The sequence below is a fragment of the Rhinoderma darwinii genome, chromosome 1 (assembly GCF_050947455.1).
Source record: "Rhinoderma darwinii isolate aRhiDar2 chromosome 1, aRhiDar2.hap1, whole genome shotgun sequence".
Classification (NCBI taxonomy): domain Eukaryota; kingdom Metazoa; phylum Chordata; class Amphibia; order Anura; family Rhinodermatidae; genus Rhinoderma; species Rhinoderma darwinii.
Window position 1 is genome coordinate 40,940,516 of NC_134687.1, and position 18,141 is coordinate 40,958,656.

General features: G+C 39.9%; 1 protein-coding gene across 1 annotated transcript in view; it reads right to left on the reverse strand.

Annotated features, from left to right (window-relative positions):
* The window catches only part of STK32B (serine/threonine kinase 32B), a 221,574-nt gene that overhangs the window by 159,291 nt on the left and 44,142 nt on the right, over window positions 1-18,141 (reverse strand). Inside the window, exon 3 of the mRNA XM_075849055.1 lies at window positions 16,735-16,886. Coding sequence (XP_075705170.1) covers window positions 16,735-16,886 — 152 coding nt within the window. The remainder of the gene's footprint in view (window positions 1-16,734; window positions 16,887-18,141) is intronic.

Genomic DNA, 18,141 nt, shown 5'->3' on the forward strand with positions numbered 1-18,141 from the left:
GCTTCCATGGTACATATGCCCTTGGAAAAGGGTCCTATGTGGGGATCTTCCCTCTGTGTTACCCATATGCCCTAATAGAATAAAAAGATAGGGAGAATGAAAATGGAAACACATAGAAAGAAGTGTTAATTATAAATTATTAAAATCGATATTTGCTTTACAATGAAGGTAAAGAAACATAAATTCAGGATTGAAAGGGGTTTAATGAAAAATTATGTTGCTACCATTCATTTAGAAGAACACAATTATAGAAAGCTCACACTCAACCATTTATAAAACATTTTGATTGATATTTGTGTAAATAATGTGTATGCTTTTATAATGATTAAATCATTGTCTTGTTAATTGTATTCCCATGCAAATGAATAAAAGAACTTAATAGCAGCAATTTGCTTGATTAATAATGGAAACCATATATAAATCTATAATAAGATATTCCACAGGCAAACCATACCTCCCAATATTGAAGGATGAAAATAAGGGATTGTGAGTAGGCAAATAATTGTAGGCGTGAAGCCTAATGCACACGACCGTGTGCGCTGTCCGAGTCCCGTCCATGATCCGTGGAAAGATAGGACATGTTCTATCTTTCCACGGATCAGAGAGTTGGCTTGGTTTTCACAGAAATGATTCACCCACTAAAGTGAATGGGTAGGTAAAAACTTTCGGGTGCCACTTTCGGTGTGCTGCCTGTTTTTTGGATTCCAATCTATCTATCTATCTATCTATCTATCTATCTATCTATCTATCTATCTATCTATCTATCTATCTATCTATCTATCTATCTATCTATCTATCTATCTATCTATCCACATACACTGTAGAGCTCTGTACCAACTAGTCCTCTTCTCTCTCTGTCACCCTGGATCGCTGTTAGGGGAGAGTGAAGAGGGCTATATACACACAACCGTGAAAAAAAAGGCAGTCAACAACAAATCAACTGTCAGTTTTTCATGGCTGTCTTGCATCAATGTGTCTCAAAATTTTAATCTACTTCCTGGCCGTCTGACCGTTTTTAACCGCCATTTGCCATCCATTTTTCATGGACTTTAAAAAAATGGATGAATTTTATTCGTTAGGGCTTTTTGTCCCAACCCCCTGAAAACACCACAGTGCCCATGTAAATAGTGACACAATACCACTGTAGATAGTGCCACATTGCCCACATAAATAGTGCCAGTGCCCACATAGATTGTGCCCACTGTAAATAGTGCCACAGTGCCCACATAGTGCCACAGTTCTCCTTGTAGATAATACCCACTTAGTGCCACACACAGTGCCCATGTATGTTAGCACCAGAATGTCCCCTGTAGAATGCCAATATAATGCCACAGTACCCATGTAGATAGTGCCACACCCCCTGTATATGGCACACCCTTGTAGATAGCACCACACCCCCTGTATATAGTGCCACCTCCTTTAAAAAGCGCCACCCCTCCCATACATAGCCACCCTCCCTGTAGATAGAACCTCACCCCCTTTAAATAGCGTCACCCCCCTGTAGATAGCAACATCCCCCCTGTATTTAGCAATATCCCCGCTGCAGATAGCGCCACACCCCCAGTAAATGGCACCCCCTTCCTGTAAATAGCACCACTGTAGCTCCCTGTAGGAGCGGAATCCTGCTGATCGAAGATTCCACTCCTACAGGAAGCCCCTGATATCTCTGTCCATATAGGGACAGTGACATAAGGAGAGCGATCTGACACCGGGGATTCCGCTTCTTGAGAGAGCCGCTGACGTCATTGTCCATATATGGATAGTGACACCAGGGGTTTCTCCAGTAGCGGAATCCCCGGACAGAGTTTCGGCCAGGGATTCCGCTCCTAGAGAGAGTCACTAACGTCACTGTGCCAATGGACAGTGACGTCAGGGTCTCTGTATAGAATTGGAATCTCCGGCCAGTGCGATCTGACACCGGGGATTCCGCTCCTAGAGTCAGTTCAGGTGGCGCTATTTACAGTGGGGGTGCGATGCTATCTACAGCGGGGGGTTGCTATTTGCAGGGGGGGTGGCACCATCTACAGCAGGGATGGAAAGACGGCGGGGGCTCCCTCTAGGAGGGGAATCCTCGACCAGAGCGCTGGCCGGGGATTTGGATGCTGGAGGGAGCTTAGGTGGCGCTATCTCCAGAGGGTTTTGCTGGGTTGTGGGTGGCACTACAGTGGGGGGTGTATTCCGGGGCACACATGAGAGTGCAGCGCTGCTCACATTGAAACAGCACTGCACTCATTAAACCCCTTCCAGGCTGCCAACGTCTATACACGTGCTAACTGCATGGGGCATTGGCAATTCGAATGTATATAGCCGTATGGCAGTCGTGAAGGGGTTAATCTCTCTACAACTACTGTTCAACTTCATTTAATGCTGAAAGGGCCAAGGCCCCTCCATTTTAAGATCTGTGGGTGTCAAGACCTGTGGCAAATTCGGAGTCCAGTGGCTGAAACAATAAGAAGAGTGAAAATAGCAAGAGTAGTCAAATAACAGTCCAGGCTCAGTACACATATAGAATGAGGCAGATATGTGGTCAGGAAACAATTCAAGTTCGGTACACAAATAAGCAGCAACAGTTTGTAGAGAGGCAGAAAAGAACTAGACTACAGACCGGAAGCTCAGTAGTCTGGTAAGAAAGAAGTGCGAGGGACAAGCTTATATAAGAGCCAAAAGCATGGACTCTCAAGAGGCAAGAATCCAGAGAAGCTACTGCTCCAGCATTGGAGCTGTCCAGCAGCACCTACAATATCGTAAGGAGAATAGCTAATGCCTGACATAGAGGAGTTTCTGGGTTCGAATTCGTACAGTACTGCCCTTCTTCTCCAAGGATGTCCTCTGTATGTCCTAGGGGCTGGCTTGTTAGGATATCTATAAGTAAATTCTTTTATAAGTCTAGGAGCATGAATATTTTATTCCACTTTGCAAAAATCGTCCTCAGAGCCATACCTCTTCAACTGAATCCAGTGCTGCAGCGTATTCCGATTCTGGAGTCCAAGATCTTTTCAACAATATATTCTTCTTCACCTTGCACATTCACTGGTGGTGGAGGAGGCAAAATGGCCACACAAAAAAAAGAGCAATGAAAAGCAGAAAGTACCTTTATAGTATTAGAAAGTTTTAAATGAAAATGACTTCATTAATATGAGCAGAAGTTTGAAATGGTTTCATATATTTTTGGCCCAACTTTGGAGGAGGAATCAGTTGGAAATGAATAACTTAATCAGGCTTGATGAGAACTGGAACTGGTTTCCAAGTTTAATGGGCCAATAGGTTTGGCTAGTTAAAATCAGGACTTGGGTGCACAGCGTGAAATCCTGGTAGTGTAAGGAAAATTGTAGTTGTTCGTAGATAGCCTACGCGTTTCAGACGCTGCAATCATGGCTGAAGCAGCTTCAGCCATGATTAAGGACGCTTGCAGCGTCTGAAACGCGTAGGCTATCTACGAACAACTACAATTTTCCTTACACTACCAGGATTTCACGCTGTGCACCCAAGTCCTGATTTTAACTAGCCAAACCTATTGGCCCATTAAACTTGGAAACCAGTTCCATTTTATCGCACCTTCCATGCTGGATCCAATCTCGTTCTTTCTAGTTTTGTCTACTCATCGTGTGCCGACACGAGGATCCGTGCAGGAATATCTAAAGTCACATATGCAGCAAAGGTGAGCTGGAGGTCGTTCTTTCTATCCTTGATGAGAACTGCATAGCCTCATGAGTAACAGGCCCTGATGGTAGAGGTGACCCATCATCTGTTTCCATTCTACTGGCGGTGGCTTTGTTAATAATGTGTTGTTATTATTATCATGAGCAAAAGTTATGTAAAGGAAATTTCCACCAGCCCCAGAGTCCAGCATAACAAGAAATTCCACGCGTTTTAGTGCAGATGTGTATTGGCGCTATAAAATGGGACTCTGGCACTGTATCTTGTCTTCACCTTGAATATATTTTTTAATCCAGCAGATCAGATGTCTCCATTTTCATCTGTTCTTTTACATCAGTGACAGCAATTGTCCCACAAATCTTATTTGAGAAATATAAACAGCATAGTGACCTGATCCCCCACAATAAAGGCAAAGATTTTCTGTATGGAGTCTCTCTTTTTCTGCTGCATAAAGGCGTTTTCGAATAACATCAATTTGTATAGGTTCAGATATCGATTTAGTATTTAGCTGGGTCTTCAGTATTGATTGAGCAAAGGAGAAGGCAGGATTATTTCCAAATGCCCGCAGTCTTTCTCTTCTTCATTCAGTAAGTCTCTGATTAATTTGAATGCAATATTGAATTACGTGAGTTGTACAGAGTTAGAATAACATGGCTGCTTTCTTCCAGACATAGCGCCATACCTGTCTATGGATTTGGTCTGGTATTGAAGCTTAGCTGCATTTAGGTAAATAGGGCTGAACTGCAATACCAGACAAAACCTGTAGAGCTATTTTTGAAAGAAATCCATTTTTTTAAATCCTGAACAACCCCTTAATGTCCTGAAGTCTTGAAAGTTCATCCTGTACATGTCCTGAAAGTCCTGGCCGAATATGGCTCTTCTGGGTCGCTTGATTCCACTTGGTAATGGCTGTGACTATTATTCTTGGCTGTTACTTCACTTTGGTCATTTGCTATATACTGTGATGTCACCTATATTATAATCTTTTTACGAATGGTCGAACAACAGCACACATCTCCAAAAAAAATTAAAAAAACTGTTTTGTTTATTCTTCAAACATCAAGCAAAAAATGGCACCGTTTTGACCCATTGTGTGTGTAGGGTCTTTCTCAGGCCGGGCTGTATCAGTTTTCCTAGAGTGTTCCTTTAAACTATATAGTCCAATTCATTGTGTCAACATCATGGTCCCATCTTTTCTGCATCATGCTATGATATTATTTTTCCCATATATTATAGATAGATGTTTTTCTTTTGTAGTTATATCCTCATATATTGTATGTAGTAATTGTAGAGTAAAAAATACCACCCGTATAAATAATTTACCAGCACTCTGCAATCATTAAGAGGCACCTCCCAACAGCCTCCGAGGACCTCAGATTATCTTCTTGCTTTCAGCAATAATGCTTATGACGGGATGGTTTCTGGGAGGTTTGATGAATCAGCTGCCAAGAAATAACTAAGTTGTATTTTACATCTCCTAATGTTGCTGTACATTCCCTTTGACTGTCTCATATATTAAACCTGGTTTGGAAATATTAAATTTTGCCAAAGATGTTGAGTCAAAACTACAGTTATGGTTTGGCTTTTCACTTATTCGTAGTATTGAGTTATTTATGGATCATCTAAATGTATGCAAAAAAATGATTAGATGCAGGTTATATTTAGATTGATATTAGTCGATAAGATACTGTTTATAATAATAAAAAAAAGCTGCCCATACACGATGGATATTTTTCAGTCTATCCTTCCATCAGTCTCATATTTATAAGATCTCCAGATCCTCAGCTGTTGGCTTGTGCCAAGTACAAACAGACTGGAAAGAAAGACTGGAAACCATGTCAGATTATATATTTTCCAACAAGAGACAGTTATTGATCCTGCCTAAAGGGAAATAAAACCCAAAGACTGCCCACATCAGTCCTATATGATGAAAGTCTATTAATTCAATGCATAAGCAAAATAACCATGATGGAAAGAGGTGTAACTTGAAGCTCTTGGGGCGAATGCAAAATCTGTAACAGGGCCCCCTACTATCATGCATCAGTTATAGCACTGGTCTACTCTTACAGGGCAGGGGGAGATTTGGGCTTCATTGCCCTGGGTATAACGGCAAACCCTGCACCCCCTAGAATTACACCCCGAATGACCGATCATCTTTATGGTCCTTATCTATAGCAATATCTGTATAATAAGGACAGCTCCACTCTAGACCTAAAATTAATGTTTTCAAAAGCAAATATAAAGTCGGTCAGAACATAGTAGATTAGAAGATGCCATCATGGTCCTTCAAAGTGATAAATTTGATGTACTTTATTTTGACATTGTATGGCGAATGGAACTGCAACCTCTGCACCACCTATAGCTACGCCGCTATGACATCAAATCAAGCATCAGGGTAATGATAGCACTATTTTTTTTTATACCTTTTTGTTACTTCATATAAAAGCATGATTTTGGAGTCAGGTTACGAGTGTAATTATGAAATAATATTCTGTGATAACGTGGATAAAAATACAGCTAAAAAAATTGCAAACAGCAAGAAAAAAAAGAAGGAAAGTCCGATCTGTCTTGTCAGTCAAGTCCACGGAACTAATTAACAGCACCCCCTGTTAGATATTACCAACTTTCATATTCATATACAAAATATTTCAAACCACTTAAAGTTATCTATCTGATACAGAACAGTCTCCAAGAAATTTTATTTATTCACATGTATATCATAGAAATTCAAGCATGTCCAATATCCAAGTTATTAAGGACATGAGCTGAGAGCATCTCAATATCAAGTTCTCAGCACTATGCCGAGTGCAGGGTCTGAGAGGCGGAGCATGACTCAGGCATTCTCTCTTTGGAGTTGACTCCTTGTGTCATGCCCCACCCAGGCGAGCCAGGCATAACACAGTATCAATTCTGCCTGGAGCATTATTTAAAATACTCAATGGTTCATTCAAATACAAAAAGTCGAATGATTTTCATATACAGAAAACAGTGTTTTGATGCGTTATATATCCCTGCAAAATAAATTTTGCAAATATATGATTAAAAAAGCATTATGTATATAAGTATATAAATATGAGAATAAATCTCTCTCTCTCTCTCTCTCTCTATATATATATATATATATATATATATATATATATATATATATATATATATATATATATATATATATATATATGTATGTATAGAAATATGATAACATGTACTGTGTATACAACTGCAGCGTTATGTATTTTCCCAGAGATAAGTTATAGGATCAGTGGGAAGAACAGCTGTAGCCTCTGATATCCTGACTAAAATGTCTCCCTATGGGCACAGACTGCTGCAAACCCAGGTGGGCAAATTGTGTTTTTGGCTGGTTTGCTGTAAGAAACCTTGAGGGAACTGGAAATTGCATAGGTAAGAAAACTATGAATAATTCATTAGGATACTCTTAGACAAATATATTTTTCTTGTTAATTTTCAAACAAAGGTCATCTTAAAAGGAAATGCTCTACTATATATAGGTAATAAACGACCCCCACTATGAACATCCGTCAGTTATATGATTACTGACTATATTAAAGATCTTACTTAGATGGGGTTGTAAATCGCATTGTTCTTCCTATTACCTAAACATAGGCAGAAAGAATTTTCAGATTGAGTTGTTCCAAAACCTTTCAAATGAACATATCAGTGAGTACATTAAAGGGATATTCCTATTTCAGACATGTCAGGATATGCCATAAATGTCTGATATGGGCAGGTCACCTCTTCATTCATCCTCTGGCTGGTTGCGAAGGCTGGTGGCCACTTCATCAAGCGGGACAAGGTTTGAGAGACTCGTGTTCCCTAGATAGGAATCTGCCATAAATGTCTGAGATGGGAATAACCCTTTAAAAGCCAAGGATTTAGATCTAGGAGGAAATGTATTTAATTAAGACTTTAGAGAGTTAAAAATGCACAAGTATAAAGGTTCTACAGTTACAGGAAGCCATGGCCTGATATTGTTGCCCAAGGGCCATGGAGTCCTTCTATAGTCCATGGGGCAGCCTGCAGAGGTCAGAAGTATAGATACTGAGAACGGCATGGACACCAACAAACCAGAATCTGCTGCAACGTGAATAATTCTTATTATTATGTAATAATATTGTCAATGGTGGATCCTGTGTTATTTGATTCCAGCTTTATAATAGAGGTGTTACATTTCATTGTAACCCTGCCTGTGATGATAAGAAACTACTTCTGGCCCTGTCCCCAGTGTTTACAGCACAAGCTAAAAAGTCACGGGAAGTGTCCGATAAAATAAAAATTAAAAAAACACACCAGTAAAAAATTATTAATAAACATTATTATTTTAAACATTTAAAATAAAAACTGAAAATGGTAAAATGAAATGGTAAAGAGTGTGCAAAAGTGAATGAGAATGAGAAAGAGAAGGTAGGAGGAGAGACGGAGGGAAAAGGTATGTAGAGAATCAGGAAATTTGGAGTGGTAGCAAAAGATACAGGAACAGAGAGATAGCAGAATGTGTCATATATATGATTGTCACCTTTTCCACCCCGCACATCATCTCTGGCCGTCCTCTTTTGACGTTCCTAGGGCTTTGCGGCCTGGCAATGGAGTAGTATTTAACCTAAATAGAAAGTGACCTGACTGCACATGCATTGTTTTATTATGCAAAAATACTGCTACTTTCTATTGGCACAAAATTATTTTTTACTTTTACCGACCTGCCAGTGTAAATACCGGCTGAGCAGGTGGTTTACTGGCCTGGTGACAACCCTAGTCACATAGAAAAACAACTACTGTATATGAATGATAAATCCTCACTAGTCACAGCCTATTCCCTGCAATTCAAAGGCTGGCCATACATTTGAGATAGCTGTTTCGGCTAAATAACTGTTCGGCCGATAGCTATTCCTCCTGACTACACTATACACATGAACGTTTGGCCAAGCCGAGGATATTTTTTCAAAAGAGAGAAGTGAGAAAGCCACTGCCAGACTCCTCTGACTTATCAACTTGCAAACAAAAGGATCAGCCGATCCTTCTCTCTCCCAACATCTGGGGTTGGGGGAGAGATGGGATGTCATTAGAGGGTGGTCGACCATTCCTGTTGAAATCAGCGGATTTGGCCAGCAGACATTTAATGTGGATGGCCACCTTTAGCTGCTGGATTTGGGCATTATCAAGTATGTTCCTTGCATTTGAAGGTTGTGTCAATGCAAGATATAAGCTTTTGGCTGGGTTCACACGACCTATTTTCAGGCGTAATGGAGGCGTTTTATGCCTTGAATTACGCCTGAAAACACGGCTCCAATACGTCGGCAAACATCTGCCCATTCATTTCAATGGGTTTGCTGATGTACTGTGCCGACGACCTGTAATTTTACGCGTCGCTATCAAAAGACGGCGCGTAAAATAACAGCCTCGTCAAAGAAGTGCAGGACACTTCTTGGGACGTAATTGGAGCCGTTTTTCATTGACGCCAATGAAGAACAGCTCCAAATTAAGTCCGTAATGGATGCCCCGCAAGACGCGAGTACGAGCAATTACGTCTGAAATTCAGGAGCTGTTTTCTCCTGAAAACAGCTCCGTAATTTCAGATGTAAATGCAGTTATCCTGTGCACATACCCTTTGTATTGCATGATAGAAGCATTGCAGACTTTTGCACATGTGACTCACATAGATATAGTATCTTTAAGCATTGAAAAAAACTCACATCCTGCTGTTGTATTTTGAAGATAAAAGAAAAAAAAAGTTTGAGACATAAAAGAAGTTTAAAAAGTCAAATCCTGATGCAGTTTCGATATAAACTAAATTCATTCACAACATACTCATGGGAGCATATAGTGCAAACAAGAACCACAATGGTACAATTTTAAGAAGTTAAGAGTATTTGAAAGTATTTCAGTTCCTCATGGTAGTATATAGAGATTTCTCGTTGTCTAGCTCTAAGGCTTTATGTCGCAGTAGAACCCATTAGTGCTTCTATTGTTGGCTGGATTTTCTATCTGACTGGTCTATATCTTTCGTATTTTCTTCCTAAGATCATTATTAGAACATAAAATATTCTCAGGTGAGAGAAACATGTAGGTTTCATATAATCAAATATAATTGACTTAGAGATGACCTTAGATATACGGGAGCGGACAGGTTCACATTGCCACTCAGCAGGTACGGCTGAAGGACTACAGAAAAGAAGCATTAACCCACCAAAAAGAATATGCCAGGGATCAAGATGGCACCTGCAACAACGGTAAATCGTGGCACTGACATTTTTAAGTGTGGTCTTGACATGGTGGAATTTTTTGGACACAATTAGGCTATATTAGGAAAATCCTGGCTCATCTCTGCCTGTCCTCGGCATGGCTCACTTATTGCTCATCTCACTGTATTTTGGGGGTTAATGTTGTGTAGATAAAGAACATAGGCTGCATAAACCTACTTCATTTCCACTAAGTACTCCATCCAAAAACATTTGTACACCATGCCCAAGACCGATTCTCTTTCCAACCATGACACAAAGTTTCTCTCGGATGCATTACTGTTGCAATACATTTGTCGGCTTTTTGACCCCATTAAATCGGTGGTCTATCTTTGGAAAAATTTCCCATCCTATAACCAGGCATTACCAAATAGTTTACATGTTGTTAGGCAAAATTTTCTAAAACAATGAGGCACAAGAAGATCACGACCTCCTTGTTAAGGCTTTCAATAATTGACTCAATTCAGAAGGCCAAAATATGCCTGCATTTTATGCTTCCTATTAAGGAGCTTGTGTCACGAACACAGCCCCTTTTTTAATTGAAGCAGCCCAAGTGATCAGCTGGTCACCATGGATCCAGCTTTGGAAACCCGGGCATTTAGAGGAAGCTGCGACTGACCATATATTTATCCTGCAGTAGTGACTGCGGGGAATATCTAGTATTACATGCGGCTATTAAAATGAATGGCTGACTATGTAATAAATGGGTGGGCTAGGTCCGCCAGAGAGAGAGAAAGAGGTTCTTTTTGTGTAGCTCTCAGCTCTTGCTCATAGAGGGGGGTCCACAAACGGTGGATTTCCCTCTATGATGCCCTAATAGTGCATATGGAGTGTGGCTTCTTCACAAAACAACCCCTATAAGACTGCAAAATCTGAACCCTTCGTAGTACTACTAAACCAAACTTAGATCACCATAGAACCCTATGATGACCATACAGACCTGTGGGAGGACAATTGCTGCGGCCATATTACAGCTGTGTGACAGGTGCCTAAGAGGAATGTGGATCATGATACTGTAAGAAGAACTTCATGTTTAGTCAGTGGACCAGCCAAGAAAATACTAAGGGGACTATACAAGATGATAAATGAGTTGGTTACCCAGGTACTATACTAGCTATCTGTACTGAAACATATACTACTCTACCCTACACCATCACTATATATAAATATAACGAGGATGAGTCATAAATTATCCGCACATTATATTAAAACTTCTGTTGGCCTCATTGTCTTATCAGACACAATGGCTGTCCCGCTTGTGATTTGCACGATAGAAGATCAGCGTGCAGTGATTAGCTTTTGTGGCCTGAGGGTGTGTCTAATGCTGATATTTATCGAAGACTTTGTGTACAGTATGGAGAAAGTGTTTTGTCACGAAGAACTGCTATCCTAGAGCATTGTGTTGTTGCATGACAATACACGTCCGCACACTGCTGCCCAAAAAGGTTGTTTTGAAGTGTTAAAGCATCCTCCCTATAGTCCTGATCTTGCCCCTTCGGACTATGACCTGTTTGGTCCCCTGAAAGAAGCCCTACGAGGATGAAGATTCACATCTGACGAAGAGGTGAAAACAGCAGTGCATTCATGGCTCACAGCTCAGTCTAAAACATTTTTTAATGTAGGGACACGAAAACTTACTGACAGGTGGACAAAGTATATTGAAAAGCAGGGAGATTATTGCGAAAAATTATGCATTTGTCTATTCTGAAAGTTAATTAAAATAAATTATACAGCCGGAGTGCGGATAATCTCTGACTCACCCTTTTATATATATATATATATATATATATATATATATGAAAGATTGAGATTGAGAGACTTATATCTACATAGACCTGTTCTAATACAAATGCATATTTCACTTCAGCAAAATCAGAGTTAATTTGTAAATGGGAGTTTGACAAAATGCGAGCCCAAGAATGTGTTTATTAAAAAATATATTGGCATTCATGAAAATGTATGTGTTATGAGTTTCATGTTGACTCTTTTCTTTTTTACTGTGCTTTTTTGCTTTCGGTGAAACATTCCTCCATTCCCTTTGTCCTTGTCTACTCCAGCTATAACGCGAACATAAAATGAAATTTACTGTAGGAAAGAGTAACGCAATTAAAAAAAGATTAGTCTGTCAGACACTCATTTTTCAACACACTGTAAAATAAAACTCATCTTCCAAAAATGAGTTGCAGTGGGAGGGTGCTTTGTGTAGCCTAATGCTTAATTCATCCCCGTCCAGCCGCCTTCGTGTCTCTGCATGAATTGAATCAGATTTCAACATTCATCATACAGTTTTCTGCAAATTTGCAGAATCTAAAAACAAATACTGAAATGCATTTTGCCAAGCAAAGCTTATTTACACATCTGTATTCATAAAAACATACATTTGAGAGCCATTAGCACGATTTATTCCGAGGGCTAGTGAGTAAGGAACGAAATAAACTTTTAGCCTCAAACATTTAGGGTCACTCGAGACCAGTGCTGGCCACAAGTCATAAATGCCTGATGAAGACCCCTGTACAGGGTTGGAACATGTAGAAATGTTTAAAATAAAAGCCTTTTAAAAAGCAACAACATATTGGAATCCTTACACGGCAGCGCTCCAAGAAATGGGGTCTTTTTTTTCTTTTACTCTCAAATACATATATATAGGAATGTAGTAATGTGCAGATAAACCCTGTTACATACTAAGCCATAGAAGCACACCACTATTGCTTAAAGGCTATGCACACCTTTGTACGTTGTTTTTTTTAACCCCTTCCCGATTTGGACACTTTTGACCTTCCTGACAGAGCCTCATTTTTCAAATCTGACATGTTTCACTTTATGTGGTAATAACTTCAGAATGCTTTTACCTATCCAAGCGATTCTGAGATTGTTTTCTTGTGACACATTGGTCTTTATGTTACTGGCAAAATTTGCTCGATACATTCAGTATTTAATTGTGAAAAACACCAAAATTTTCTGAAAAATGGCAAAAATTTGCATTTTTCTAAATTTAAATGTATCTGCTTGTAAGACAGACAGTTATACCACACAAAATTGTTGCTAATTAAGATCCCCCATATGTCTATTTTAGATCGGCATCATTTTTTGAATATTGTTTTATTTTTCTAGGAAGTTACAAGGCTTAGAACTTTAGCTGCAATTTCTCACATTTTCAAGAAAATTTCAAAAGGCTATTTTTACAGGGGGCAGTTCAGTTGTGAAGTGGCTTTGAGAGCTTTATATATTAGAAACCCTGAATAAGTCACCCCATTTTAAAAACTTCACCCCTCAAAGTATTCAAAACAGCATTTAGAAAGTTTCTTAACCCTTTAGATGTTTCACAGGAATTAAAGCAAAGTAGAGGTGAAATTTACAAATTTCCTTTTTTTTTTTTTTGCAGAAATTCATTTTTAATCAATGTTTTTTGTAACACGGAAGGTTTTACCAGAGAAATGCAACTCAATATTTATTGCCCAGGTTCTGCAGTTTTTAGAAATATCCCACATGTGGCCCTAGCGTGCTACTGGACTGAAGCACCGGCCTGAGAATCAAAGGAGCACCTACTGGATTTTGGGGCCTCCTTTTTATTAGAAAATATTTTAGGCACCATGTCAGGTTTGAAGGGCTCTTGCGGTGCCAAAAAAGTGACCCCATTTGGGAAACTAGACCCCTCAAGGAAATTATCTAGGGGTATAGTGAGCATTTTGACCGCGCAGGTTTTTTGCAGAAATTATTGGAAGTAGGCCGTCAAAATTAAAATCTACATTCTTTCAAAGAAAATGTAGGTTTAGCAAATTTTTTCTCATTTTCACAAGGACTAAAGGAGAAAAAGCAGTGCCACATTTGTAAAGCAATTTCTCCAGATTAAAACAACACCCCACATGTGGTAATAAATGGCTGTTTGGACACACGACAGGGCTTATAAGGGAAAGAGCGCCATTTGGCTTTTGGAACTCAAATTTAGCAGGAATGGTTTGCGAAGGCCATGTCGCATTTGCAAAGCCCCCGAAGGGACAAAACAGTAGAAACCTCCCACAAGTGACACAATTTTGGAAACTACACCCCTTGAGGAATTAATCTAGTCGTGAGCAGTTTGACCCCACAGGGGTTTTATAGATTTTATTAGAATTGGGCAGTGAAAATAAAAAAAAACTTTTTCTTCAATAAGACGTACCTTTAGCTAAAAATCTTTCATTTTCTCAATAAATAAAAGAAAAAAGAACCACAATGTTTGTTAAGCAATTTCTCCTGAGTACAGAAATACCCAATATGTGATCATAAACTGCTGTTTGGGCACACAGTAGGGCTCAGAAGGGAAGGAGTGCCATTTGGCTTTTGGAGTGCAGATTTTACTGGATTGGTTTCTGGGCGCTATGTCGCATTTGCAAAGTCCCTGTGGGACTAAAACAGTGGAAACCCCCCACAAGTGACCCCATTTTGGAAACTATACCCCACAAGGTATTCACCGAGGGGTGTAGTGAGCATTTTGACCCCACAGATGTTTCATAGATTTTATTAGGATTGGGCAGTAAAAAAAAAAAATCCTTTTTCTTCAATAAGATGTAGCTTTAGCTCAAAATTTTTCATTTTCTAAATAAATAAAAGAAAAAAAGAACCACAACATTTCTAAAGCAATTTCTCCTGGGTACGGCAATACCCGATATGTGGTCATAAACTGCTGTTTGGGCACACGGCAGAGCTCAGGAGGGAAGGAGCGCCATTTGGCTTTTGGAGTCGAGATTTTGCTGGATTGGTTTCAGGTCGCTATGTCGTATTTGCAAGGCCCCTGTGGGACCAAAACAGTGGAAGCTCCCAGAAGTGACCACATTTTGGAAACGACACTGCTCAAAGTATTCACCTAGGGGTGTAGTGAGCATTTTAACCCCGCAGGTGTTTTGCAGAAATTAGTGTGCACTCGATGTTGCAGAGTGAAAATTTTATTTTTTCCATAGATATGCCTATGTGTGGTGCCCAGCTTCTGCCACCATAACAAGACAGCTCTCTAATTATTATGCTGTGTTTCTCGGTTTTAGAAACACCCTACATGTGGCCCTAATCTTTTGCCTGGATTATCGAAAGGGCTCAGGAGTGAGAGAGTACCATGCGCTATTGAGGCCTAATTTGGTGACATATAAAGTATCGGTTCACAATTGCAGAGGCTCTGATGTGAAATAATAAAAGAAAACCCCTGAGAAGTGACCCCATTTTGGAAGCTACAGCCCTCAAGGCATTTATTAAGGGGTGTAGTGAGCATTTACACCCTACAGATCTTTTTCTTAAATGATTGCGCTGCGGATGGTGCAAAGTAAAAATTAAAATTTTTACCTAAATGTGACATTTCAGTGGGAAATATGTTGTGCCCAGGTTATGCCACTGGAGACGCACATCCCAAAAATTGTTAGAAGGGTTCTCCCGGGTATGGCGGTGTCATATATGTGGAAGTAAACTGCTGTTTGGGCACGCTGTAGCGCTCAGAAGGGAAGGAGCGCCATTTAGCTTTTGGAGCGTGGATTTTGCTTGTTAGTAATTTTGTTTGAGTATTACTGGTATTTCAGTTTCTAATGTGGGGCATATGTAAGCTGGGCAGAGTACATCAGGGGCATAGTCAGGAGGGTATAATAATGGAGTAAAAAAAATAATCCATAAATATTTGTTACGCTGTGGAGCACTCCTTTATGCATAGGCCGGTGTCACACTGATAAGTGGTGTCCTTACTTTTCTCCTATTTGGTCCGCACTCCGCACCTTTGCAGTTTGGGTAATTTTGCTGTGAAAGTGTTGTTCTGGTATAATACGGGCACCATTGCTTCCAGCAGATATATTTGGGACCTCCCCTTCCTGGTCCCCTAATTTTAGAGCCTTGATAAATCGTCACTTGAAACAGAAACAATGTTCCCCTTGGGTCGGCACAACTGTATATTTTTCTTTCCTGACTTATTGGAGCCTTAACTTATTTTATTTTTTCATAGACGTAGTGGTATGAGGGCTGTTTTTTTGCGGGACGAGCTGTCGTTATTATTGGTACCATTTTGGGGTACATGCAACGTTTTGATCACTTGTTATCCTTTTTTTGGGAGGCAAGGTAGTCAAGAAACAGCAATTCTGCCATAGTTTTTTTTAGGGTGCTAGAATAGAGAGATAACACAAAACACATACATTGTGACTGTCCCTGCTGTCTTCAGATCAGATACAGCATCTTGCGTAAGTATTCACCCCCTTTGGTGTTTTTCTTGTTTTGTTGCATTACTACCTTGAATTAAAATGGCTTTTTGGGGGGTTTGTATCATTTGATTTATACAACATGCTAAATACTTTGGGCTGCACTGGGGATGAGTTACAGAACTACACATAGCCAAATGAATGAGAGCGGATTAGTGGGAGTACTATGGGTTAGAACCCACTGACCACATGTTGATGGTCCATCCTAAGAATTTTTCCTACATTTTTCCCTTAAAAATTGCATTTCTTACATTTTAAGCTTTGTACCGGCTGCTAACCACACCTTTCCTTCATCAAATCGTTGCTAAATGAGACTTCCTAGCAATCCAATCTGCCATGGTACTCATGGGAAAGTCACTGTATGATGTCATTTGGATGGGAGTTGATGCCACTCCTCAGATCAACATGATCGCTCTGCAGTGGACCCCACTCATTCATGGTGCGACGCATAATGTTATAACAATGTTTTATGTTCAACACGCATAGAGACAATTATACAATGCTGAAAACCTTCTGTGCTGCTATTATATGTCATTCTTACAAATATGCTTGTCATTTATATTCATGCTGTAATAACAAAAAAAGTGGTACAACAAGACTGACAACAGAAAGAAATCATGACATACCATAGATTTACCAGAAAGGGGTGTTCAAGGCACTGCATGATCTGAAGTTCTCTAAAGACGTTCCTCACTTCATCTCTTTCTACACACTTTTGTTTGTTCATATATTTCATTGCATACATCTTCTTGGAGTCACGCTTCTGTACAATGCATACCTAGAAGATAAACGGTGCACAATTTACGAGTGTAACTTGTATAGATAGCTCTTCAGGAGAAGTTTGAAGGTTAAAGTGAACTTATATACATCTTCTCAATGTCAATAAAACATGTCAGAAGACATTATCGGTGTAGTCCATGAGCTTAGACATCCCCTAATCAATGCAATGAAGTTTGCAATCCCCCATTCTCAGCTCATAGACCACCATAGATTACATCTTTTGACATGTCTGCATCATAAAACAGTGAACCATATGAGAATGAACCTTTACCATTTAATAAATGTATTTAACTTTATGTATAGGTGTCTTCGACACCAGCGTTTTTCTCTATGTTGATAGGTCTATTATGTTGCTTTGTAGGCTGAACCTTTACACTATTAAACTCTTGAAAAGTAACTAAACTTTTAAAAAACTGTCAGAAGTTCTGATCGGTGGGGTCCAAGCACTGAGACCCCCACCGATCGCTAAAGCTGCAGAAGTTCTCGGGTGAGCGCTGTGCCGCATCGTTACTGATCGGCTTTCTTCAGAAAGCCAAGTGAGCGGTGTACAGACCAATAGACTTTCTAATGAGCCCGTACATCGCTGGCTCGACTTTCCAACAAAAGCTGATGAGAAACAAACTGGCACAGCACTCACCCGAGCGCTTCTCCCGCTTTGTTTTAGCAAACGGTGGGGGTCTCAGTGTTCGGACCCCCACCAATCTAAATTTCTAACATGTCACTATGACATGTCAGAAGTTTTTTAATAGTTTAGTTTCCAGTTAAGCTGGCAAAAAAACAAAAAACTGTTTCAGTTTCCACCATAGAAGAGAGGGGCCCTGTAACCAGGATCAATCTAGGCCTCCAATAAAGATGCCAGGTTTTGTCACTCAGGACAGTAGGGCCTGCTGTTAGTTTCTCCATTTGATTAACTTTTGGCCAGTTCCCCATCCCCTTGTTTGCTAACAATGCGGTTCCTCTGTAGAGCAAAGCCTGGCACAGGTTATTACCAGCCAATACTAAAGCTAATGGGACTAACCATGGCAGAACTCCATCTTTCCTAGGGCCCCAGAGCAGCTGCATGGTCTGCCTCTATAGTACATAGCCCTTGGTTTCCATGTAGGAGGAGAAAAGGGAATCTATAGCAGCACTTATCGCAAACATAGCCAACAGATATCTATATAAATATTGTAAGGATGCACTCCTAGTTTCTCGTGCTATTCAGGTTCGGGTTGGAGTACCCACATATATATATATATATATATATATATATA